The following is a 27,609-nucleotide window of genomic DNA, read 5'->3' on the forward strand; positions in this document are numbered from 1 at the left end:
AATGTCGGACGCGTCCCCGCACGGCGCGGAGCGGCGAGACGGGTGGGTCACGTGCTTCGGGGCAACCAATCGCTGCCTCCCTGCGGCTAGCCGCGCGGCCGAAACACCTATGGAAGCCTCCCCGGCCAACGGCCGACCGACAGCCAATGGGAAGGCGCCGCTGGTTCGGGCCCGCCCCTGCACGTGTAGGCTGGCCCCGCCCCCAGGGCCCCGGCGCTCCCAGCGGGGCAGCCCCGGGCGGGGGAGCCGGGCGCGGATAAAGCGGCGGCGCCGAGCCCGCTCCCGCTTCTCCCCTTCCCGCTCCTCCTGCTGCCGCTCCTGCCGCCCGCGGCCATGCTGCGGCTCCTCCTGCTCCTGCCGCTCCTCGGCGCGGCCGGCGCCCCGCCCGCCCCGCTGCTCCGCCGCCGCCGGAGCGCCTCGCTGCCCGCCGGGCCCTACCAGACGCGCTACCTGAGGCAGCAGGTGGGAGCCGGCTGCGGGGAGGGAGATTCCTTCGGGAGCGGGGGCGCTTTCCTCTGTCATCAGCCTCACTCGAGCCGCGGGCGGGACACGAGTGCTCGCTGCAGGCTTTTAAAATAGTGCTGAGTGCCGCTTCTCTTCGGTAGAATATTCCAAGCCGTGAGTGTTCCGGTTAAGCGCAGGTATTGAAAGTGTCGGCGGTCTGCGCTCTTCTGTGCCCGTATTGGCGCACACGGCGAGGGGCTGCACACACTTCGTACCTGCGGACAGCGCAGCGTGGGGATTTTTGTTTGTTTAATCACAGAATGGTTTGGGTTGGGAGGCACCGTAAAGGTCCGTCTGATTCCACCTTCCCCCCAGCTATGGGCAGGGAGAAATAGCTTTTCCCTGGATGAACACAATAGGAAAATAGCTTTTCCCTGGATGATGAAATCCATTTCGTTTTTACCTTTTTTTTTTTTTTTTTCCTTTTATACGTTCTCTGTGTTCTTCACGCATGTATCTGTAGCTCTGTAGCCCGTTGTACTAGTGGCTGGTTTTTCCAGTTATTTTCTATGGCCTTTCCCTAGACAAAGCAAATTCCAGAGCTCCAGCCCCAGGGGGCACAAGGCCCCTCTCCTATCTTGGCTCTTTCAGGAAGCCAAGGTTGAGAACAGCTCTTGGAGATACATTTCATGGACAAAGTAGTACAGCTGGTGCCAAAGAGGGGACTCCAGAGAAGGGGCTTGACCTGGGGAGAAATTGCATCACCACTTGTCCTCCTAACTGCTGCTTTTATTCTGATTTCTAAAACCTCTAAAAATATACTCAGCCCTGTGGGGCTGGGCTTCTGTGGACATGTTTTCATAACTGCCTCTGAAAGCCTTCAATAAAGATCCACTTTTATGTTACCTCCTTAGTAAAATTATCTCGAGTTTCATTAGAAAAAAAAAGGCAAAAACAGAACATGAAACAGATTTCTATTGCTAACTTGGACTTTGTCATCCTGTCTCCTCCAGCAATTCCTTGGTGAAATCTATGGCATGTGGATAGAAGAGAGGGCTCTGCAGTGTCTTTAAGTGTTGGTGTGGTTTTATTGAATCAGACTTTAAATCCACCTTGTTCATAGATTTTCATAAAAACAGTCAGCAGGTCCTTGGGTGCGTGGAGCAGTGTCTGCAGCGTCCCCTGTTCTGTACCTGGGTTTCCTGGGGGGAGCAATGGTGGGTTTTGCTGGGAGGCACAGTAAGGGAGGAGGTGGATGTTTTCCTAGTCCTAGGACTCTGTTCAGAATCAGGCTTGGAGCATGTGTCTGAATTTCATGCCCTGGTCTGCGCAGAGAGCGGTGCAAAGGAGATGTTTAATTTAGGATAGAATAATAAAGACAGAATAATTTAGGTTGAATAGAAGTATAGAATATAATTATTTAGGTTGGAGAAGACCTTTCAGATAATCTATTATTAACCCAGTACTGCCAAATGCACCACTAAGCAAGTGCCATGTCTACACCTCTTAAAAATCTCCAGGGTTATTGATTCAACCACTTCTCTGGGAAGCCTGTTCCATTGCTTGATACCCATGTCAGTAAATTTTTTTTTTAATATCTTATCTAAATGTCTCTTGGTGCAACTTATGGCTGGGCATCTTGGATGATATGTGGATTGGATATCTCCTGTTTCAGCTTTGTACAAGGTGAAGTTATGGTGGAGTGAGCAAAATGGGAAGATTACACTCACAGAGAGAACACATGTAAAGAAAACAGATAATCTTTGTAAGATTATGCTAAATACCTATGGATAATTTTAGGGTCAAGGTCCCTGTCATTTGAGGTGGAAGATAGATTTGGAATGATTTTAGTGAGAAATACATCCACTGAGATTAGTCTTCTGCAGATAGTGTTAATGGTTTGGGAATGCTCCTGTTCCAGGGATCTCCCTGCATAAATCACAGAATTCCTGTGTCTTGCCAACATCTCTGCCATGCCCACTCAGGTAATTATTTGAGGTTTGTGTCCTGCATTAACTCCTGTAAGAGCCCTGGGCTTGTATTGTGAGCATAGTGCAGATACTTGGGCGGTGTGTGGCCAGCGCTGGCCAGGACACCACTCCTGCAGCAGTGCTGTAATTAACCCTCATTGTTGTGGCACACTGGCTGTTGCACATTGCTGTCATAGTATCAGTGATACTAATTCTGTGCTGTGAGCTCAGCCACCCCTTGTCACACTTGTGTCCTCACCTCCTCCCGGGGCCGTGCTGTCACCTGGCTGTTTGCTCAGCTCTGGCTCTGACAGCCCAGCTGCCATCCAGCTGCCAGCAAAGCAGCAGAGCTGTGATGTGGTTGAGACCTGTGGATTTTGGGACATAGATAGGTATTGACAGATGGGAGGGAAGAGTCACAGTAACAACCTATTGTAAATATTGATGCCACATCTTGTTCGCCCTTCTGTCTCTTCCTCTCATGCCTCAAGCACAGCCATGTTGGCTGAGAGCGGCTGCTGCAGGAAGGAGGGAGCCCATTCACCAGCCTGGAAATCCTTGCTTTCCTTGTCCAAAGACTTGCTAATGTTGTTGAACAGAGTGTGAGAGGTTTGTTCATCAAAGATCTGAATTCTGCTGCATGGCACTTGAAAGATACAGGGGTAGCATGAGAGGTCCAATCACACAGAGAGCATAGGACACACTGTCAGTAGCACAGTGTGTAGAACTGATGGCATTCAGCCCTGATAAAGCATGCACTCAGTGCTGTTGTCTGCAAATTTGTAATTGCATTATTGTTCTGTAGTGCAACATAAAATTATGTTTGTGATTAACACGGTAAATAAGGTGGGGTGATACTTTGCCACCTCTCAGGATTGTTGAAGTTTAATTACTTACATTATATTTCTTATGATATGAATTATCTGCTTGTGTTCCTTCCTGCCAAGTCTTTCTTCTTAGCTAAGGTTCCTGATTTGATTCTTGTTTCTCTCTTTGGTGATTTTCATCACAAGTTGAAATAATTTATCTAAAAGCATTCAATATAAAAAAAATACTTCATAATATGGCAAAATACTATGCTGTCACAGAGGAAATGTTTTTATACCTATTAATATTAAACATACCTTTAAATAGAGTCTTCAAATACTTAATACTTCTACAGAAGAAAACTTTGAAAGGGTAAATAGATTCCTTACATGATTTGTTGCCTAAGAAGTTAGTTCATGGTAACTGTGAATAATTTATGGAACCTCTGGGCATGACAGTCTATAGACATGTAACATTGTTTGAGTGTCTAATGTGAACTTTTTCTGTGAATCAGTGACAAAAGAGTCTGTTTTCATAAAAATGGGGAAATAACAGGGTCAGAGTTAAGCTTAATGCTCATTGCATTAAACTTCCTCCTGTTTACCACTTTAAGTGTCAGACATCTGTGATGATGGGGCTAAAGTCTAGAATATTGAGAAATCAATCAAGCAGTGCCTGTGTCACTGTGACTAGCATCTTAGCTTGTTTGCTAACTTGTGTATGCATTTAATAACTTTTATTATTCTGTCTTGGAAGTGTGATTATTTTTTCTTTCCCTCTCCCTTCAAAAGTAACTGATGTCTTTCAGCCCTCTCCTCCTCCTATGTATGAGTGAAATACAAAGTTTTAACTCCAGTAAAAAGGTACCTCATGCAGACCTAGAAGAGGAGATGGTCCTTGAAGGGGAAACTGCCATTCAGCCACATCTTTAACAAATTTTGTGTGTTTAGGGGATGATTATCTCCTTTATAGCTTTTCTGAAGTAATAATGTGACTTTGTAGGCAAGTCTGTGGTAATTTGTTTGCCTGCTACGCAGTTGGTTGTGATTTGTGTGTTAAATTAATCCATCCAAAATGGAACTTTACAGAGAGAATGGTGTGTAGAATGCATAGAGCTGTATCAGGATCACCGCTGCTGGGATGGCTTCTTTGTAAGCAGCTGGGTCTGTGACCACAGTTCAAATTCATTGGAATGACTTGGTGAGGCATCCAAGATCCATCTAGTTCTCTTTACCCAAGCAGAAATAACATTACAGCATACTGAGGAGGGTCTGGAGTCAGTCAGTTCTGGCTTTTGGGGAGCCTTATCTTGTACATTTGTGTCTGTCTTTGACTGACATACCAGTGTTACAAAACCCACAGCCTGAGGAGTTGTAGTGCTTTATATGCAGCACTGCTGAGAGCATGATGCCTTAAAATTGCTGATATTTGAAGGCTTCTCAGTGATAAACTCATCTTAGAGAGGAGAGTGGACCTGGTGTCTCTTCACTCAGTTTGATAATTGATGGCTGTGTGAGGCTCTGTGCTGAGGAGCCCTTCACCTCAATCACGGTTTGTGAATTGCCGTGAATTTGTCTAAGAACCAATGTAACAAGTACAAATTAATTTTTGTTCAGCAACTTCCTGAGCCTGGTCCTTCAATCAGATTGTCTTTTGAACTAATACATGTCAGTTGTGTCACCCCTTCCAAAAGAAGGATTCCGATTACATTTCATAACTTCCTAGGTTTCAGACCTATGTCAGTATCTTGTAATAAATTCACATGAAGTCTTTGTGCTCTGAAATGCATGCACACTTCATATTGTGTGTACATAAAAGGAAGATATGTTGGAGCTTCAAAGTGATGAAGTTTAAAAAGTAATGCAATTGGATCCTTTCTGGCTTTATTAGGGGTTTTTAACACTCTATTTTTTATTACAGACTGAAATTCTGAGGTATAGAAAATAAAAGCCCTGATTGAAAATGTGAACATTAGAATGGATCTAAATGTTTTTTAAACCTAATGAAGTAGTTTTCTATCACAGGTCTGAAACTTGCTTAGGAAGACACTGAGATGGGTTGAGGTTATAATTTTTAATTGTGGTTAGCATCTTATTTAGCATATTATTGTGACTCGGAATAGTAACAGATGTCGGGAATAGTTAAGATGGGTTTGTTTTTCATGCCTGGCACCATAATACAATAGCACTTTTGGCTTCTGGTGAAGGAAAAAACAAAGTGCTTTTTACAGAGCCCCTTGGTACCAATTAAAAGTTATGCCGGTGTTTAGAGAAGAAGTGATGTTGATGTTTGTCTCTGAGGTGAATTACTTGGAATATGTGTTTTACTCATCAAGTAGTACAGGGGTTCTTGGCAGCTCTTTCTCTGTGATTTCATAGCATGATTTAAAATGGGAACTGTAAGCTATAAACCAGGAACAATAGCTCTTACTCAGTGAACAGGAAAACGGGGAAGTACTTGTTAAAGCTTGTCAGTGAAATTTTATTTTTATGCACTACTTATCTGTGGGGTCACAATGCAGACATCAGCTTCTCAAATTAATCAGGAAACAATTTCCTTACAACTTGCAACCTCTTCCTTCAAGTGAGCAGTTAATACTAGTGACTCAAAAAACATCAATAATCACTACTGCCTCACTGAAAATGAGCATATCTCACTAGCTTTAATCGTTCAAAGCTGTAATAGGCTACTGAAAGATTTCTGATAGACTGTCTTGATTAAAGAAAGTCTAAAGAACAAAACAGTAAGCAGAACTGCCTATGGCTGAAGTAGCAAGCTGTTCCCAAGCCAGATGTGCATGAGAACTCCTGTTGCCTCCATTAAATTTGACTTGTACCATGAGATTCTACAAGTTGAAGTAGAGTCTTAGAGCCGATTTTTTTTTTTTTTTGGTGGGGAGATAAGGAGGAAAATGAAGTTCAAAATGAAATTTTATGCTAATGAGTTCTGTATCTATTTCTTCATCTGACTTTGATCAAAACCAGCCATCAGCATAAGTTGTTGTAGATGACACAGCTAATTTGTAGCATTTTGCCAAGAGAGAGACCAGAAGTCAAACTTGATTATTTAATTTTAAGCTTTCAAAAATCAAATACCTTAATTTATTTCATACATCCTGTCATATTTGGATTTTATATCTAAAGCTGTGAGGTTTTTAAGAAATTTAGTGGGGGTAAACCAGGTTGTACTGGGCCATCTTACTAATATTCACAAAATGGTTAATTTCTTTGTTTTCCAGGTATGTCAATTCAGAGAATTAAACATACAAAGAAGAATGGGGATTGCATTTCTTTAAAGCACAGTCAGTAGATACCCTTTGCCTGTGGTGTAATGGGATAATTTTTTTTATTTTAAATTTCTAGTTTGTCTTGTGCTTTTGTTCAGCTCTAGCATGCATGTAGTATATTCTGATATTTGGTGCTGTTATAGTGCTGCTGTCAGGTGTGCTGTGCGTGGTTGTTGTTCTCTAAACACACACAGTGAGCAAAGAACAAAACTTCTGATCCTTGTGGGCTGTTGTTTCTAACTTTAAATTGATGTAACAGCTTTTTCCATTTTTCACATCTGCCGCCAAGATACAGAGCTTATGTACAAGTTGACCCTTGTGTCAGGCTTGAAGCCAAAGTGGATATGTGAAGATGAGCTGGAAAAGGTGCTTGTGGAGGGAAATTTGAGATGTGTCTCTCTCCTGCAGAGGAGATGGCTCACTGAAAAGCCTGCCTGCATGGGATACCGTGGAGCCATGATACTGTGTGATGTCCTTTCCCTCTGATTACCAGTATGGTCACGCTCGGTGGTGCAGGGAGCCACAGATGATATTTCCCTGAATGCTGCTGGTTTCCCCATCATCCTGTCTACCAACATCTTGCAGCTCTTCAAGCAGAAGTTGTTCCTTGGTGTTGCAAGCTTGACAAGCAGCAGTTGCTACATGGTATTTTTGCTATTGCATCAGGGCTGCAGAAGTAATTGCTGCTTTCCTGCTTTGTTTTGTGAAATTTTCTCTCCCCCCACCTCAGTGCTGATCAGAATTGGTGGCCACTGAATGCATGATCCACAGTGGCACGTGTAAAACACTTAGCCTTTTAGTGCTGATAAATTGCCATCCCTGCATTGAGCTCTTGTCATTTAGTCTCTGCCCTGCCTAATTAGAAGATTATCTGGATAGATGACAACACAGTTTTCCTGTTTGTTGTCATTGTTGATCTCTACTTCCTTGGATCCTCGTTTCTTGGATTAGCAATAGAAAATACAAATAATAGCGGTTGAACTACGTCTGGGAGAATGATAAAGCAAATTTGTTTATAGTTGTGAAAACCTGGGAAATAAAACAGTTGTAACCTGGATTAAACCTTTTAAAAATGTTTAGCAAATTAGACAGTTCTAGACCTTTTTGTGGTAGAGGTAGATCTGGTTTAAATATTTGACTAAATAAAAATATTATCTTGGATCTGAAATGCTTTTTCCCCTGTGTCTTTACACACACAAAAAAAGAACTATTGAGGAAGTCTTTCAAATGAAAACCATGTTCATCAGAAATGATGAAACTTTGCAAATTATTTTGCTTAAACAATTAGTCCTACACAGAGCTTTAGGTCACTCTTTAAAAAACCTGGAATGCTTTTATGCTGCTTAATCTGTGACATATTGACATTTCACATCCAATTTTTTCCTCTCCTCTGAAGTTAATCCTCTGAATGTGATGGATTTGTAATTCAGTCTGGAAGGCACATGGAAAAATTAGTGGCCTTTGCCTGTTAGGGATTTGAGTGGCCTTGCACAAGGGTCACTTTGTTCTTGCTGGTGTATTGCAACTCTGCTTTTTTCAGCCTTGAGAAATCACACGTTGTGAAGTAGGGCTCTGAGCTGGTTGTTCCCCATGCCTTGCCCCATCCCTTGTCCTGTGGAAGAATTTCCCCAGGAAAATAATCCCTTGAATGGAAGCATCACATTTGGGGTGTTTACTGCCATAGTGGTTCGTTGCAGAGTTATGTAGCTGGTGGAGTCTGAGCAGCACAAGCCTATTCATTGCTCTGAAAAGAACCAGGTGGCAGGGGGATGGAGACTGGTTAAGGAGTGACAGCTGAAGGAAGAGATTCCTGCCTTGGTCACCCCATTCTCCCCCTTGTGCTGGAGTTTTGTGGCTCTCAAGTCTGGGGCAGGAAATGGTGAGAGTGCCTGTGGTACTTCTCCTTCCAAATGGAGGAGCTTTAACAGAGAATAGCATCTTCACTGTCTGCTGGAGGATTTTAAAGCCTAAATGTGTTTATGGACTTCATTTTTACATGGTAAGCAGAATCTGGAGGTTCAGTTGCAGCACAAACCTATTAATGGTTTGGGGAAGTTGAAATCAATTTGTTTGTGTTCTCATTAGCTGGTTGGGCTTCCGACATAAAAATAACCTTTCATCATGTACTGTTTGTTTCTAACAAGGGCTGACCTGAGTACCCTGGTGCTTTCCTACAGCATATCCTGTCGCTGTTTAAATTTTCTTTGGTCTTTTCCAGTGCCTGTCCAAACTGTGTGACTCAGGGCAGGGGTAGGGTTCCTGTCTGAAGTTTTCCTTGTTCGTGTCTTTTAATCACTGAAGAGATAAATCAATGCTAAAAATCAGACTTCCTTAAACATCAAGAGCAGGTGCTGCGATTTCTGCATCATAAGAGAAGCTTCAGAAAGATACATGAAGTGTAGAATTATAAACACATTTAGGCTGGAAGAGACCTTTAAGATCATCGAGTCCATCTGTAATGTAGCACTGCCAGGTTTATCACTAACCCGTGTGAATTATCAAAGGCCAGTTCATTCTCATGGACACAGTTGCAGCGATAGATTCTTTCTATTACAAGGATTTGATCCTAACCCTGCATTTGCTCTGGGGGCATGGCTGGCTGGAAGCTCATTATAGTCAAGGAAATCTTGGTAACAGTTGCCCTAGGCTTTTGCAATAGTTGAATAGAAATTGAAAACTATAAATAGTCAAAAAGCATGTCTATTGTTATCCATATGGTTTGGTAAATGTGATGGCTTAACAATTAAAATTAAATCTGGTGAGCAAAACCTCTGAATTATGGATCTTGTGGAAAATAACAATGACAGAGGCAGTCCTGGCTTGGATGAGCATACTCTTTGCTGGGTGGAAAACTGGCTGGATAGCTAAGCCCAGAGAGTGGTGGTGAATTGGGTTAAATCCAGCTGCTGGTCTTCTGGAGGGCAGGAAGGCCCAGCAGAGGGATCTGGACAGGCTGAATCCATTGTCCAAAGCCAGTTGTATGAGGCTCAGCAAGGCCAAGTGCTCAGTCCTGCCCTTGGGTCACAACAACCCCAGGCAGTGCTGCCGGCTGGGGGAAGAATGGCTGGAAAGCTGCCCAGGGTAAAAGGACCTGGGGGTGCTGTGCTGGCTGACAGCAGCTGAATGTGAGCCAGGGTGTGCCCAGGTGCCAAGAAGGCCGATGGCACCCTGGCCTGGATCAGCACTGGTGTGGCCAGCAGGAGCAGGGCAGGGATTGTCCCCTGTACTGGGCACTGGTGAGGCCACAGCTCCAATCCTGTGTCCAGTTCTGGACCCTCACTGCAGGAAGGACATTGAGGGGCAGGAGAGTCCAGAGAAGGGAAATGGAGCTGGGGAAGGGTCTGGAGCACAAGTCTGGTGAGGCACAGCTGAGGGAGCTGGGGGTGTTTAGCCTGGCGAGAGGGAGGCTGAGGAGAGACCTTAATGCTCTATACAACTTGTGAGAGGAGACTGTAGGGAGCTGGGTTTCTGTCTCTTAAGTAACAAGCAATAGAATGAGAGGAAATGGCCTCGAGTTACAGCAGGGGAGGTTTAGATTGGATAGTAGAAATCTTCACTGAAAGGCTTGTCAGGCACTGCAGCAGGATGTCCAGGGAAGTGGTGGAATTGCCATCTCTAGACCTGTTCAAAAGATGTGTGGATGTGGTTCTTGGGGATGTGGTTTTAGGCTGGGCTTCTCAGTGCTGGTTTAACGGTTGGACTCAGTCTTAAGGTGTTGTTCCAGCCTAAGCAGTTCTGTTATTCTAACCTATGATCCTATCTCTTAAATTTCTGGTATTATTTACATTGAAGACTTTCCAGTTAGCGAGTTACACAGCCTGATGCAAAAAGGTGCAGTTTATATCTCCCTGCTCTTCCACTGAACACCAAATGATTATGCATTTCAACAGAGGGGTGCAAATCTTCAATCTCTGCTGTTCCTTGCACAACTATCAGCCTTGAAAGCTAGGAATCATCCCATTCCTTGCATTTAAAATGAAAAATATGAAACAAAGCTAAGCTTGATTTTCTTGTCTTTTTTCCCCCCTCCCTTTCCTGTGCAGAGCAGGGACAAATAGAGAATCTTAGCAGGTACCGGTGGGATGAAACTTCAGTCCTGGCAGGCTCAATAAAATCTGCCCCCCACCCCTTCCTCCTTTTTATACAGACATGACAAGAAAGTCCCTGCCCTCAGGAACTTCAAATTTGAGTAGAGGAAGCAAAGGTTGTAAGAGGAAACAAAACTAATAGGGCCAGCTGACTGAACTGGAGTCCCCCACAGCCCATCAGGAGTAAAAGCAGGAATAGAAACACATCAGTGAAATCCCATAGAGGCTAAGGTCTACACTGCTGTTCACACAGGAGGATATCCTCAGGCTATCCTGTATCTTCCTGTCCTCAGGAAATAATTCAGACAGGATGAGCCCTCGAAACAGCTCCATGTACATGTGGAGAGTAAGGCACAACTTAAAATCCCCTGGCTTCTCACCAGTAAAACAACTGGCTTGATTTCACATGGAATATCCAGTTTGGGGAAACAAAGCTATCGCATAGGGGATTGAAATTCAAGGCATCACAGAAAGGCTTTCAAATGCTCACAATCTTGCCAGAAACCCAAAAGCATAAAGCCATCAGGTGCTGATTTACCACCTCAAATGGTATTAGGTGCCTTTGGTTAAAAACTGCCCTGTAAATTATAGTCTTTTCTGGTAAAGGCTTGGCTTTGCTGCCCTGTCTGTGTAGTCACTGATGACCTTAAGGTGCTGCTGGGAAGGAAGTGGGTTTTAGCCCACATGTCCTGTTTTGTCTTTGTACTCTACTCATTGCCTGAGTTCCTGAGTACTTCCAGAAGTACATTAAGCAGACTAACATCTGTACAATAACTAACATCTGGTGAGCCTTTTTTGTCTCCTCCCCAGGGGAGATGTGTGGCAGAGTAGCTTGTTTTATTTTAAATGGACTTTTAAAATAGCAAAAAAGCACATTGCAAAAACCACCTTGAGATAAGTAATCTTTGAGAGGTTAACAAAAGCACATGGTACATGTGCACTTACAAGATAAAGATACAGAAAGGTGCTGTGTAGTTCAAACAGAGGGCACCGAGGTGGAGTTTGGCCAGTCCTCCCAGTGTGAGTTTGTTCAGTAAACCAGTCTGGGGAAGGTGCCTCACCCTGAGCTGGTCAGCTGCACTTCTCTGTAGAAAGTTTTTCTGAGCTCAAGGATTTAAGCTGCTGACTTGAGCCTTCAATCAGGTGCTCTCATCATCCTCATGGGCTCAGTGCCTTGTGCTGCCCACTGACATTTGTCCTCAGCTCAGGGAGTGCAGTTCCCAGCAGCCCTGCCTTGGGTAGCACCCACAGTCTTCCATCAGAGCTGCCTTGCCTCACAAGCCATCTGCTGTAGGTTTGCTTTTATTTTCCCCAAATGCTTTGTGAGTCTTTGCACTCGAAGGTGTGCAGGAAAATACAAGGCTTTCTTAATTGAGCAGTGTTCACAAAGGTTTTTGTATGTGGAACTAAAATTTAAGTGGTCACTCTCCCATCCTGCCTGCCTCAGCTGACAAGAATTTCTCTTAAAAACTTATTCATAACTTATGAGTTTCAGTGCTGCTTTTTCTAATTTTATCCTTCCTCTTATTAGTATCAGAATGACTGTTCTTGTGTCAGTAGATGATAGTTTCATCTGTAAAACATTTCTGTTGCATCACTGATGATGATTGTGGTGTTATTTTTTATCAAACTTGCCACATAGTCCTGTTTACAGAAGCTTAGAATTTTAGGCTGAGTAACTGGTTTGCATTAATTCTAGAATTGTTTACTTTTAGAAGTAAACAATTTGCTTTAGAACTGAGCCATCATCTCTTCAAACCTCCCACACAAAGCAGGGCCAATTTTTAAAATTGTTTAGGATTGCTCAGGACCTTGTACTTACTGCTGACATCCTGGACATGGTTGTAATTATGAAAATTTTAATTGGAAAAAGCACATATCTGCTGGAATACCATAACCATTGTTTTAACCAGCACTTAAGGTATTTTAAGTGTGTTCTGAACAGGTATTTTTTTCCTTTTTGCTGTTGTGGTCTGGTTGTGAAAGTAATTGCTTTTATCTTACTTCATTTGTGTTAGAGTGCAGAAAAAACCTTTCTGGTTCAACTTTTTAATGACATCTGCTTAAGGAAAAAAAAAGCTATAAAAATACCTGGTTAATTTGAGTACTACAGCAGGCATCACTACAGTCGCTGGGGTTTATTACCTGTTTGCATGCCCGTTCCGTAAAGAATGGTGAGATGCAGCAATAGTTTGAGACCCAGCAGCCCGTGTGCCCAGCCCTGCCCGCGCCTGCTGCGCCCTTGGGCTGCACAACAGCTCCATCTGCTGCTCCTCAACTGCAGCGTTCCTGTGTGTCCAAACCCTTCACCTCACAATTTTACATTGATTCTTGCGCTTCTTCCCTCTGGCTGGAAAAGTTTTAACACAATTTTTACTCTTTTGAGAAGATACTCCTTGGAATACCTCCACACCGTGTTTTGATGTTCTGGATTTAGAATTTCTTTAAATTTCTGGGCAATAACCAGCATTTGTGACACTTTCGTTTCTGGCTGCCTTAGAAACGTTAGGTTTTGTTATGGTTTGGACTTTCTTTAAACTTATGTTGTATGTCTTACCCTTGCAAAGACAAGCTAGTACAAGGTATGAAGCCCCATCATCTAGAATTGAAAGAGTTTCTGCTCTTCAGCCAAGTAATGGCTACTTGTGATTTTTTTTCTTTTCTTCTGGAGAAGTCTGGATTTGTGTGTGTTCTGCCTGGGATCTTACATGTATCCACAGTTGGATGTGCTGTGAGTGTGAGGAGCAGAGGCAATCTAGCTGTTTTGGGAGTATCAGATTTCTGCAGATTGAGGGAGGAATAGCAAAGAATAACATGGCTGATGGCAGTGAGGGAGTGTACAGCATGTCAGAGTCAAGACAGAGGATCGTGACTCTTTGATCAACATGGTTACTAAAACCACCAAAAGAGAACTTAAACTCCTGTGTTTTTCTCCCTCTTGGTTTTGGAAGACAGACTCACTAGAGCATTGTGATTTTGTGGTTTGTTTTGGGGAAGTAGATTTGCAGATCACATCAGAGGAAAACTCCAGTAAATCACATCTCTAAAGAAAACTAGCCATAATTTGGGAAAAGATGTGCATATTGGATTATCACTCTCTTAATTTTCTAGCTCCTGTGAAATAGGAAGAGTAAGATGGGCTTTAGAATCTGTTCTGCACAATACCCTATTGGATAAGCTCAGCCTGGTATCAAAAATTTTCTCTATGTGTGTTTTTTTTGTTTTGGTTTTTTTTTTTTTTTTGTTTGTTTGCTTGGGTTTTTTTTTGGTGTTTGCTTTGGTTTTCCCTTTGCACTCTTTTTTGTCTGTTGCATATTAGGTTGCTTGCACTGGTATATATTTTTGCAGTTAGGAAAGTTGAATACTTTTTGGGGTGTAGTCCTCTAGCTGGCACTCTGGCTTCAGGCAGGAAGGATGCAGAATCAAGTTCTAAATCTAAATATTTAATTTTATTTCATTTAGATGATTCCATAAAAGGCAAGCAGGACACGTGGGGCTGTTTTTCCTATCTCTGGCAAGCAGCCTAACAAGAAATTTGAAATAGAAAAAGAATTTCTCCCATTTGCAAACAAACATGGACAAAAGATGTGTTAGTTGTACTTTCTAACAGTGTTGGAGTTTATCAAACTATACGGTGACTTTTTAGATGTGCCTTAACAGATTGTTCTCTTTAATTGTCCCAAGGTCTTATGACCAGAGACTTTTTCAGTTGCTGACCTTGTTCTGCCTTTTTGAATTTAATCACTCTTAATAGGTGAAACTAAAATTAATAGCTGTGCAGGTGAGTTGTCAGTGTGAAACAAGCCCAGTGTGTGCTGGCAGTACTGAAGCTCAGTGAAAGAGCACTGAAACATGACATGATATAGTATTACCATGTGCTTAAGAGTAAGGAGCAAATGGCCTCCTAGAGGGAAACTGTGAGAGTACATAAAATAGCTTTATTTGGGCCTGGAAGCAGTCACTGGAGTTACTTGCTGAAGGCAAAGACTTTGTCTCTTGTCTGTCCACACCATGCCCAGACCTCCGTGTGCTCCTGCTGTTGCAGCAGTGAGCTGCAGCACGCACACCCTCCCACCTGAGTCCAAGAGTGAGTAACCCCTGAGGGAGTTCAGAAAAGACATTTTGCAGCAGACTGTGCATCTGAAATAAGTTCCTGTGCTCTCTTTGACCCAAAGCAAAGATAAGTACCTAGTGTGGAGTAGCTGGATCCTGCAGCTCAAGCATTAGGCTTTTTTGAGCTGCCCAAAGGAATCCACCCAGCAGGTATGTCACTGTGATATCAGCAAGTGCTTGGGTTTGGGTGCAGTCTGCTGCTCTTCAGCTTTAACTTGCAGATGTCCCCAAAACAGGGAATGTGAAAGTTTGTTTCGTGTAGCAGCTGGGAGGTGTGGCGCAGTTTGGGTGTGAAGGAGATGGATGGGTGAGCAGAGATCCTCAAGCCAGCAGATGTCAGGCTGTTACCACCAGCAGGAACTATGACAGGAAAAGGTGGATTGATGCACTGATAAAAGTCAAAATTGGGAAGCTACAGGTCATCTTCAGCTGATGAATAAAAATAGTGAAGAACTGTGAATACATGGTAGTTAAGTAAGATAGATCTTCTGGAGTAACTCTGTGGTTTGGTTTGATTTATTTTTTTTAAATTTCATGGTAAAAGCGTGTGTGGGTATTCCAGAATAAGATTATGCCTATGCAGGGAGTGACTTGCAAAAGCAATTTACTTGTAAAAGCACCACTTTCCAGTGTGGATGAATTCTAGGGAAAGAGTTGAAGTGGATAGTAAATACAAAGCAGTGTGAGTAAAAGCTGGAAAAAAATGATTTTAGGAATTGAATTTCTAATGAGAGAATAAATCTAACACTGTGGGGTTTGGGTTAAGGGCTATGATGAATATAGGCTGGTAATATTTGTAGAGCAGTGGTAAACAATAAAAACTTGCTTTCTAACAAGAATCTGTTTAAATTTAATTCTTATGCCAGAAAGAGGAGAGAAAGAAGAGGTGGGATTTTTGTTGGTTTTAGTTTCAGTTCTTTTTTGTTTAGTTTGCTGGGTTTTTCTTAGTAACTATGCTAGTAAGGTTTTCCTGAGACTCAAAACATCCTGTGATGACTCTTTTTACTTGTTGATACAGTTTTATTGCATGAGGTACTTTGTGACCTCTCAGCAGATTTGTCCAAATTCCTAAATATATTTAGAATATCTGTTAAGTAGGATGTTATAAAAGGGGCATGGATTTTTTTTCTTAATGCCTGAAGATAGCATTTTTCCTTCAGTATAAGCACCTGTAATTTGACTATTTTTTTTTCACAAAGCAGAAATAATTTGATGAATTAGGAATATAAATTAATTTAATGACATTTTTTTTAACCTGTTAAGTAACGGTCAGCACTCCCAGTGGGCTCCAGGATCAGTTCTAGCTTTCTGACCATGTTGCTGACGCTTGTTCCTACAGATTGATCACTTTGGATTTGATGAAAATGGCACATTCCAGCAGAGGTACCTGGTAGCAGATCAGCACTGGAAGAAGGACAATGGACCAATTCTGTTTTATACAGGCAATGAAGGAGACATCGAGTGGTTCTGCAACAACACGGTAGGTGGGAAACAGTGGGATTGCAATCCTGCCTGCCAGCCATGGCATCCTGAAAAAGGGAGGGGGAGCAAGAAGACAGTCACAGGAGGTCATTGAAGGATAAGTTTGTAATGATTGCTGTGGTTGTTATAGGAGGAAGAGGAGCTGAACAAAAGCATAGAAAAAGTTTAAGGGGGTTCAGGGTCTGTTTGAAGCCCAAACAAATAAGGGGATACACTTCTGTTAAATTCCTGGGGCAGTGAAGAAAATTTCCAGAGGAAACACCATAGTTGCCCTGAGCTAATTCAGAATTTTGGACCAAATGAAACTTATCCTAGTACTTTAGAGTCCCCAAGTAAAATGGAAGGTTTTCATGTTTGGATTTTTGTTTCTGTATTAAGAAAAATGTGAAGAAACTAGAAATCAGAGCCAGATAATTCTTGTTCTCTACAGTACCTGTGGAAGTTTTTACTTTCCTGACTGATACAAATGCAGAATGGAGTGTGTGGGTATTTTTCAGACATTTCAATACAAAGTCAAGTAACATGATAGGAGGTGGCATGTGCTGAGCTCAAAGCCACCAAGGACTGCTTGCAGGCTTTGTGCTGCCAGCTGATGATCTCTGTCTGCTTCTTCTCATAGCTGGTGGTAACAAACTCTTATCAACAAGTAATGACAAGTTGTACTTTTTTATTAGTTGAAAATAAGTGTATTGCAGTGCTCCAGATTACTGGTTATTGCCAAACAAATTTTGTGTTTTCTGTAATGTAGTCCTAGGTCAAATGCATGGTTTTCTCCTGTAGCCTGTTTTATTTCCTGTGTGTTAAGCTTGTGTCATAGGAGTTCTGTTAAATTTCCTATGTGTAGTCACAAAACAAGGATATTTAATATTTTGCAGCATTGAACTATACATACTGTCTTTGTATATATCAGCTGCCCTGGGTTGATACCTGTTTTGTGTGTTTCCTTACTTAAATGATACCTTAAAACCAAATTGCACTCTGTCTTTCTAGTGGCATTTTGATAGTGATAGCTTTCTAATCAAAGAATTGGAATACACTAGATTGGAACTAGAGACTTTTAAACAAGTTGAGTCAATTATTTTTAGTGTCTGTTTTCCTCTACCCAGGGTTTTATGTGGGATGTGGCTGAAGAACTTAATGCCATGTTGGTATTTGCTGAACATAGATATTATGGAGAATCTTTGCCCTTTGGGAATGAATCTTTCAGTGTAAGTGTCATCTTTTGTCTTCCTAATAAATGTATTTCCTACAAACATAATTCTGCATATTTTAATTCTTGCCAGGGCATTGAGTGTTAACTTGAGTGATATATAACTCTTCTGTAGCTATCAATTCTAGGGTAAAAAAATAAAACCAAACTAGAAGGTTCTTTTTAGTGCTTCAAGGGACACCTGCAAAGAATATTTCATTTGTTCTCAGGCACAGATTTAGACTTGTGATTTCAGCTGTACACCTGATTTTAGCTGTAGCTGCTGTGGGGAATAGAAAGCCTGTTGCTGGAAATCACTTGTGCTGTCCATAACCTGTCTTCTTTCTCTCAGGATTCCAAGCACCTCAATTACCTGACATCAGAACAGGCTCTGGCAGACTTTGCAGTACTTGTTGAGTACTTAAAGACAACCATTGCAGGAGCCAAGCACAGTCCAGTCATAGCTATTGGAGGGTCTTATGGAGGAATGCTTGCAGCCTGGTTTAGGATGAAGTATCCCCATGTGGTGGTTGGGTGAGTGTGCTCCTCCTGCTTAAACACAGCAGGCATTTGTTACTGCTGTGCTGTAAATGTTACTGCTCTGGGAGAAGTACCATAATTCAAGCTGGCGTGAATTTTTCAGCACTGGGAGAAGGATTCAAGTTACTTTGGGAAGAGGCACTGTTTGCCTGACAAAGGCAACTGTTGGTCAGCAGGTACTGGATGGTGTATTTTGTCAGATTTGTGAAAACAACACGTGAACACTGACTTGGTACCTAACTTTTTAGGGTCTCCAGAGACTTTAGGCAGGCCTTTAATCTCTTCAATACCCTAGTTACCCTCTTGGAAACAAGCTGGAGTGTATATTTTCATTTGAGTTCACACAATGCCTAGTGAGAAAGACCTAATTGATAGGTGAGAATAAAAAGCAATAAAGTAATCAAGTCTAAATTCCTACCTTTTGTTTGCTGATATTGTTGTACCAGTGTCCAAGACTTATATCCTCCAGCAGCCTTTTGCATACAGACCTGTGGAGTAATTTTGCAGCATTATGGTTGGTTCATCTAGAGCCCAGTGTCCAAGCTGAATTATAAATGGTGTCTAGATAGTTGCTATTGGGAGGGTATGGAAGTCCATTTTGCAGGGACTCAGGATCTTTTTATGTCCTTTTGCAGAGCTCTGGCAGCCTCTGCCCCAGTCTGGCAGTTTGGTGATCTGGTTCCATGTGGCACATTTTTCAGCATAGTGACCAATGATTTCAAAAAGAGTGGCAAGGGCTGCTCAGAGAGCATCCGGAACTCCTGGAATGCTATTAACCACCTTTCCTCAACAGGTAAGACCTCACCAGTGCTTTTTCAAAGAATAGTAAAGATCAGGAGTGTGTTATGACTTTCACCTTTGTATGTATTGGGTTTTTGACTAAAATTTGATCTGCTGTGCTTGTATGTGTGTGGAATAGTTTCACTAAATTTGTTAGGCTAAGTGAAAATGTTTTTTTAGTAGCAGCACAACTGATGTATGTGTTAACAGTACAATACACTAAATATTGTTTTATTCGTTTATTTTTATTAAAGATGCAGGTTTGCAGTGGCTTTCCAACATGTTTCATTTGTGCAGCCCCTTAAAAACTCCTCAGGATGCTGCTGTCTTGAAAAATTGGCTGAGTGAGACATGGGTAAACTTGGCTATGGTGGATTATCCCTATAAAGCTGACTTCTTGCAGCCTCTGCCAGCTTGGCCTATACAGGTAATTTAGAATCAGTATTTTGTGGAATTGACTATTTGGTTCAATTAATTCTCTCCTCCTCTCCTAGCTTGCACCTTTTCCTTTGTTTTCTTGGCTCCATAGAAGCAATGTGCTGAGAAAAGACAACCAAGATAATATCTTGTGCATATCTTGGTTTGTTGTCTAACTGCCCCTTGTAGGTGTAACAGGGCAACATATATATCAACAGCCCAGGAGAAAAAAAGTGCCAGGGATGACTGAGAAACCTCAGCTGTCCTGCAGAGCTGTTCTTGAGTAGCAGAAATGCTGCACTAAAAGCAAACACTATTAGAGTTTCTTATGTCAGAATCAGCTGACAGAGCTTGCAACAAACAAGTTTTGAACCTATATCCTTTTTGATGTGGGAAAACCAGTGAGAGAAAATGTGGATCTCCACAAACACACTCCTTGCAGGGTCCCTTCTCAAAGCAGAACCTCTTTTTACACTTGCAAGCCTTTGCTTGTGCAGTTCTCTTTATCTTTGGAGTGTTCTTATTCTTTTAAGACTCTGGCTGAATTTCCCTGCAGGACTTGGGTTACTGTGTGAGGTAGGTCAGATGTAAGTATTTTAGGCAGTAGTTAATTATAAAATAAAATCTTTCCCTTGTGTAGAGCTGCCTGATGGAGGAGGGAGGGAAATGAATCTGTCCTCTGTGGCTGTCTCAAAGAGCAGAATAAACACCTTGCAAATTATTTCTGCTTATAAACCTAACCCAGAAAAGGCCACTACCCATTGGACAATACTAATGTATGAAATTTGATTTATATAAGTTGTTAAGATACTTTATTTTCTGCAACAGTAGCTCTGTTAGGACTCTGAGGGCAAGAAAGGGAGAGGGAAATGTGGACTTGATGATCTTGGAGGTCTTTTCCAATGTTAATGAGTGGCTGGATTTGTATTTTTATACATATATATGTATGCATATATGTGTATATATATATATATATATATGTATGTATGTATGTTGTTTAATCTGTTCTCTCTTGTGATCTACCTACATCAAACTGCAGGGAACCCCAGTTGATACCTGGAGCTTCTATGTTAGATATCTGTATGTGCTGTCTTTAATTACAGAGGTACTAAATATTATTTGTTAAATATAATCAATTTTAAAGTATGGAAAATGGATTGAAAATTTGGTGAATGAAACATTAAGGTGGAACTGTTGGGTTTTTTAAAAAAAGTTTTAGTCAGGAAATGCAAAGTTTCAGGTTCCTCATAGTAGCATGCACTACACATATATGATACTGCATTTTGTGATAATCAGGGTATATGACTTCATAGACACTTTCTGGAAGTGGTCTGATTGTGGAAAATAAATGAATATCCTACCAGGTGTCAGGTATTAATATTTAATTACTATAGATTGAGTTGACTTCTTATCTCTTCATTGCAGGAAGTCTGCAAGTTCTTGAAGGATCCCAGTCTCTCTGACAAATTGTTGCTGCAGAATGTTTTCCAGGCAGTAAATTTATATTACAATTATACAGGAGAGACCTCATGCTTAGATGTGTCACAGACTGCAACGAAGAGTCTGGGTGAAATGGGTTGGTACTACCAGGTATGCTCACTAATCTTTATAAATTGTAAGTCAGTGGTGGTTTTTTAATCTAGACCTGATGAGAATTGTCATTTAGCCGTCAATATATTGTGCCAGAAGTATTGATGTGTACTGATGACAAACATAGTCACAAACCAAGTGTGATTATAGTGGGGAAGGCAAGGCAGAGAAGCAGCTTTCCCAGGAGGTTTAGATTGTATCTTCATTATCTAGCTACTTGCCGAGTTTCAGCTGTTCACTGACTGGAAAACGATGTACAGCAGACAGTTGTAAGTTGTGTAGGGCAGTCATTGTAGGAGGTCTAACAAGGCCAGGTGGTGGGTCCTGCACTTGGGTCACAGCAACCCCAGGCAGGGCTAGGGGCTGAGGGCAGAGTGTCTGGAAAGCTGCCCAGGGTAAAAGGGCCTGGGGGTACTGGTGACAGCAGCTGAACCTGAGCCAGCAGTGCTCAGGTGGCCAAGAAGGGCAATGGCACCCTGGCCTGGATCAGCACTGGTGTGGCCAGCAGGAGCAGGGCAGGGATTGTCCCCATGCACTCAGCACTGGTGAGGCCACAGCTCCATCCTGTGCTCAGAGCCCCTCACTGCAAGAAGGACATTGAGGGGCTGGAGAGTCCAGAGAAGGGAAATGGAGCTGGGGAAGGGTCAGGAGCACAATTCTGATGAGGAGTGGCTGAGGGAACTGAGGTGTTTAGCCTGGAGAAAAGGAGGATGCTGAAGAAAGACCTTAATATTCTCTACAACTTTGTGAAAGGAGATTGTAGGGAGGTGGGTTTCTGTCTCTTAAGTAACAAGCAATAGAAAGAGAAGAAATGGACTCAGGCTGTACCAGGGGAGATGTAGATTGAATATTAGGAAAAATGTCAAGCACTGAAACAGGCTACATAGGGAAATGGTGGAGTCACCATCCTGGAGTTTTTTAAAAGATACTATGCGCTTAGGTACACGGTTTAGAGGTGGACTTGGCACATTTTGGTTTATGGTTGAGCTCAGTCTTACAAGGTCTTTTCCAACCTAAATGATTCTGTAGTAGTTAGGTAGTAATTACTGATCAAATGCTGTTTGAGCCTGCCTTTTTAAATACTGCAGTAACAGCTATTGGATGTTGTCCTCAGAATATACTCTATTGACCTGCCCTTTCTTTCAGACTTGCACTGAGATGGTGATGCCCTTGTGCACAGATGGTGTCCATGACATGTTTGAGCCTCAGAAGTGGGACTTTGATGCACTTTCAGAAGAGTGTTACAGGATGTGGGGAGTGATGCCTCGCCTCTCTTGGATTCTTTCTATGTATGGAGGAAAAAACATCAGTTCACACAGCAACATCATCTTCAGGTAAGCCTTGTTTGGACTGATGGTGTAGTGTCTTCCACCTGTTTGTGTTTCCAGTGTGGAGAATCTGCTCTAAATAGCAAAGGCATGATAGCAAAGGGATCTGTCTCCAGCGCTGCAGCTGAATAAATGATGGGCATGCTTTGTGTTGCTGTTGAGAGTAAAATGGTCAGTCTGCAGTGGCCAGAGAAGCCAACTGTTCTGTTACTGCCTGTGTGACTCTAAAACAAGCATCTGAGCTGGGATTCTGCCAAACATCTTCTTTCCATGTGGATTCCTTCTTACCTTGTGGCCAAATTCCAGGTTTCCCATGCTGGTGAATTCCTACGTTTATGAACCCAAAGCTCTGTTGCTTTACACACGAAAGGAAAGTCTAAATGAGTTCTGACTGTAACACAGAACCTTGGTCACCACAATTGCTGCTCTGAGCGATAGCCTTGTGAAGGGGCTGGCATTGCATTCCTTTTTCCCTTTCATACAGAAAGGAGAGGGAAGTAACATTGGGAGTTTTTCTGTTACTGCCAACAGCTTTTTCTTTTGGTGGCATTTAGTCAAGTTTCAACAAACTTGTGTAAGATCTAGCTACAGAGATGTTTCTATTTTTGTAAGGAATACTGGTAATACAACAAAAGTTTGTCTGAAACACATTTGTATGTGGACAAAAAGTGAAAGAAATGTTTCAGTCTAGCACAAAAAACTAGTCCATGCAGCTTGCTCTCTATTCAGCCTTCACTTCCCTGACTTTTAAGATTAAACTCTGCTGTCTTTGAAGGGAGGTTCATGTGGTTTTACTTATGCTGTGAGGTGATTCAGGTGAGTATTGTCTATCCATTTACTGTGGGTGGGAGGTGTTCCACAAACCCATTTGAGACCTCAGGAGTCATGACTTGCTGTACCCATTGCCCACTGTGGGAAGCTCCTGGATATGTAGTCCTCTGTGCTCTGGTTAAAATTTTGCAAGGCCTTTTCATAAAACACCTTGCCACTTTTACAAACCAAGGTTAGAATTAGTCTTTTGGATGTGGTAGATAGGTATGCATTTTAAAAGTGGAAAGTTCTCACTTGAATTGGGGATTATTTTCTGGATCACAGCTGTTAGTGTCGGTCTGTTTCGCTGCAAAGGCCTTTTGCTTTCCTCTTGTTTGCCTCTTGCTGTTTCTGTCCCAGCAGGATATCTACTCTGGAGGGAGAAATCCCACCCTTTTTTGGAAAACTTTTTAATAAAAAAACATTGTTGGTTTCTGCAGAGTGTTGCTTATTTCCAAGGCTGCACAGCTCTGTACAGTAGAAATCTGCTTTGTAAGCGATAGACAAACAAACAAATCTAAATAAGTGTTTAAGAATTTATGCCAGCTGAAGGAGCTGGAAATGAGAAAAGCCTGAAAGCAACCAAATGAATGTTAAAGTAGTGCTGTACACACAAAGCTTTTGGATCTCAAGCTGGGATGTTTCTCTTCAAACAAATACATTGTCAACACTGTACATTTTATATAAGAGCCTTTTATCCTCAAACACTGCTGAGTGCTTTACAAAAAACATCCCAGTGTTTACCAGGGGATGTGGCTCCCTGTGGGCTGAAAAGGACTGTGTTTCAAGTGACAGGCAACTTGCACAACAGTGTAGAGCAGGAAGGGAAAAGTACTCCATCTAAAGAGAACCACTGTAGGGTGGATTTATCCAGACACAGTGGGATTTGGCCAGGATATTCAAACTGGTGCTGCTGCTTCTCCCTCTGTGAGCAGTACATCACTCTGCACAGTCACACTGTTGTTTGTACTGTGCGGGATTAGTGCAGGGAATTCCATTGCCATTCTGGTACCTTCCTGGAGTAATGTAGTGTGCAAGTGGTTATTTAGGCTGTGGGCAGGTGGTAGTTGCCTGTTCTAGGCAGTACACCTTTATTAAAGCTAGCCTGAGGAAATTGGTGGTTTCAGAACACTGTTTCCCCTTTCTCTTCCAGCAATTTCCCCTCTTCTTATGGGAACATGCTGTGTACTTCTTGAGGAAGTGTTGCACAGTGGTGGGAAGTGACATTTTGACATTGTTCATACACATGGTGGCAGAGAGCTTGTAGCAGTTGTGGTGTCTCATCATCAGTGTACTGTGTAGTCAGAATCAGCCCAGGTTATATCAGACAGTATGAAATTTGGTCTGCACAGTCTAAAAATGGGGGTTTTCAATCTCAGTGAATCACACCTAAGTTGTAGGCTTCTGAGTCAGGGCACCCACATATCCAGTCCTGCACTGGCACGGGAGAGACAGAAGGAGAAGGCTCTGTGATAAGAGATTCTGGTGCTCTGTGCAGAAGGGAGAATTGTTAGCACTAAAGAAGGGAATGGAGGCAGAGAAGAGAAGACAGAACAATGTGTTGCTGAAGAGAAAAGGTTCGAGAAAAAAGTTAACAGGAAACATGACAATTGTGGAGGGTGGTCATGTTAAAAAAGGATGCACAGACAGTGCTGCTACAATTGTGTAAAACTTCTGGGCAGGACAGGAGGGCTGAGGAGACTGAAGAGAAAATAGGAAAAGGAACTGTGTGGTGTGGGATAGGCAGAACCCTGTGGATGCTGTCAAGGAAGTATATGAATTGAAAACAGGACTAGCATGCTGATTTTTGCACTGATTTTTTTCTAAGTCCTGCTTGCCTGGCCACTGCTAGAAAGAAATGTCTGACTTATTCTTTTTCTTCTTTGGTTTATACTGGGAAATTCCTGCCCTGTGAGATGGGCAACTGAGTACTTACATGCTTGCTTAGTTTTAACACATAAATGATTGATTCCAGTTGGAATTATCTTAATCTGCAAAAACTGTAGAGATTTATGATTTTGTGGTGATCCCTCCATCCCCCCCTCCCTTCAAGTTTCACTTCCCAAACTGCGTCAGTGCCTCTGGTGCCATCCTTTGGAAGGAGCTGCAGAGGATGCAGCCAGAAGCTCACAGAAAAGCCTGTGGCATGCTTAGCTTCCACATGTCTGGGACCAAAAGATCCAAGTTCATGTGCATCATGGGTCTCTCAGCAACTCATTCCCCTGTGTTACCAAGGTGCTCTGCTGATTCAGGTGACCTTTTAAATCCAATGCTTTTGGCTTATTGGGCAGCTCTCAATGCTTTTTGTTTTGCAGATACAAAATGTTTCTCTTTTCCTAAGTCATATTTAGAATCACTGAAAGTAAAGAACTACAGAGACTCAAGATACTTGGTTGTTTTGGTTTTTTTGCAGTGGTGAAACAAGTAAAATATTAGTTTAGACTCCAGGTTTTTACTTCTAGTTTTTTCTAAAAAGGCTTTTAAAAAAATTCATTATTTTACTGTTATTTTCTGGTGCTACCATTGTGGTATTTTTCTAGCTGCATATCTCTGTGTCAAGGATGTTTTAATGTCTTAGCTTCTTCTAGAAATCTACCCTCTCATACCTCAGCCCATCTCTGACATTTCCTTGTGGGCAGGCCCAGTGTTTAAAGTGAGAAACAGATCTAGGTTTGTGTAGTTCTACAAGTATATGGATATTGCTTGCTTTGTGCAGAAAGATGGGCCATGTGTGGGAAGGTCATTGCAGTAAAGGAAAATGAGATGTAGTTGGGGTTATTGGGTCAAGTCCAAAGCTAGGAATGAGATGGAAAGCTCTCTCCCAGCTGAGCCATTGGCCTGTTCAATGGACTATTCTTTGGAGCCAGATCTATAGTGTAAGGAATTGTTAAAATTGATCAAGGATGAGGAAGGAGGGGAAGTAAATGCTATTAAATTGTCCTGTTACAGAGGAAGAGTCAGTTTAGACAGTTGTTGAGGGATATAATCTTCATTTTTATAGGGTTGTTATTAAAGTCAATGCACTAACAAACCATCCAAGCATTTCTTTGCAAAACCAGGTTGGCCCTCATCTGAAACAGCAAAAGGTAGAACTTCCTAAAAATTGAGCTCTAAAGGGTCCAGTGGGTAATTTGTTTATGGCAGACTGTGAAGAAGGAAAGTGCTTTGGTTTGGGAGTTTGGGCATGTTTTGGTAGAGAGCAACCTGAGACTTTAATGACAATTACAGGTAGCAGCATATTTCTCTTCACAGGTTTTTGAACTTTTATACGTTATTATCTGAATTAGCATATAATTAATGAGAAGTCTAGCCTTGCTTAAGCTGCTGATAGCTCCATACCTCTGTCAAAAAGTTGTTTCTTAGCAGAGAGGTGGGCACAAGACATTCAGACAGGGCTGAGCTCTGTTTCTGTCGCTGCACGTGCAAAACTAATAGAAATGTTGATGTGAGCTGCAGCCTTGCTGCTGACTGCTGTGCACATGTCCCCTAATGAAATGGTCTTTCCTTCCAGCAATGGTGGCCTGGATCCATGGTCTGCAGGTGGGGTGACCCAGAACATCACCGATTCCCTCGTGGCAGTTGTGATCCCGGATGGAGCCCATCACCTGGACCTGCGCAGCCGCCACCCTTTGGACCCCAAGTCTGTGCAGCAAGCTCGAGCCATGGAGATCCGCCTCATGAAGGAGTGGATTGAAAAGGCCAGGCACAGCCACTGAAGTGCTACTGCAACATCTGTGGCCATTGCCCCTCTCTTGGCTTTGCTGGGAGTAGGGCCAGGCCTTGTGATACGGATATTGGAGCATCTCCCTCCTCACCTGCAGCACAGTGGTCACCGTGGCTTGTGTCCATGAGAGAGGCAGGCAGCAGATGGATGGAGAGCATGCTCAGATGATAAATTCCAGTCAAAGTGCATGGATTGAGCTGCCTGCTTTGGTTTGCTTTCCTCTTCTGCTCTTCTCAAATGCTGTGCTTTACTGCACAGTAGTGGGTTTCTGTTCTAGGCTTGTTGCTCTTCTCCTCACTGCACTGAGTGATTGTTCCAACTGCTGGTGTATCCAGCAGTGGATTACATGGGAGTGCTGTTGGTAGTGAAACTCTTGCTGCCTCCAGTGTGATTGAATTTCAGACATCCTCTGCTGGTGGAGATAATGAGGGAACAGAAATCACATCTTACTGTGATGTTTGGTGGAGATGTAGGGAAGGCCTGGGGAAAGTGGCTGTGCTGTTTGTAAGGAAATTAAACCCTTACCCAGCTCTTACCCTTTGGAATCAGTGTTGGAAAAGAAATAAATATACGACTTTTTTCCTACCTAGTTTTCCAGCAGCTTATTAATCAGTGGATTTTTGTATTCTGTGCCATACTGAATGGTCAGGGCTGGGCCCAGACTCACTCTGCTGATAACTGGCTGAGCATGCAGAATCTGCACCACGATTTTACTACTTCTTTTGCTATGAGTCCTAATTCTGAGATATGTCACTATCTGTGCTGATGATTACCAAAGAAAAATGAGTGTATTTTGTGTATGTATGTGTGTGTATCCCTCTCAAATACTTAGCTTTTTAAAATCAGGAAGCTTTTGAAGCTATTCTCTTGAAGAGCAAATGGGACACTTGTGCTGGCTACATCTTATGAAGTGACAAATAATTGGGGCTGTGCCTTGTGTGGATTCTTCCCTCCCCTCCATTCTGTGTATTGTTCAAATTCTGCATGATCTGTTTGCTGATGGCTCTTCAATAAAAGCCTTTTAAAAAAATTGTTTGCTGG

General features: G+C 42.4%; 1 protein-coding gene across 1 annotated transcript; it reads left to right on the top strand.

Annotated features, from left to right (window-relative positions):
• Positions 1 to 356: 356 nt before the first annotated feature.
• Positions 357 to 27,609, top strand: PRCP (prolylcarboxypeptidase). Its single transcript, XM_063148816.1, has 9 exons — positions 357 to 462; positions 16,048 to 16,188; positions 17,297 to 17,398; positions 17,732 to 17,913; positions 18,555 to 18,712; positions 18,954 to 19,126; positions 20,542 to 20,706; positions 21,853 to 22,040; positions 26,356 to 27,609. Exons 3-9 carry the CDS (start codon positions 17,303 to 17,305, stop codon positions 26,558 to 26,560), a joined length of 1,167 nt encoding a protein of 388 aa, XP_063004886.1. The 5' UTR covers positions 357 to 462; positions 16,048 to 16,188; positions 17,297 to 17,302; the 3' UTR covers positions 26,561 to 27,609.

The sequence above is a fragment of the Melospiza melodia genome, chromosome 2, assembly GCF_035770615.1.
Source record: "Melospiza melodia melodia isolate bMelMel2 chromosome 2, bMelMel2.pri, whole genome shotgun sequence".
NCBI lineage: Eukaryota > Metazoa > Chordata > Aves > Passeriformes > Passerellidae > Melospiza > Melospiza melodia.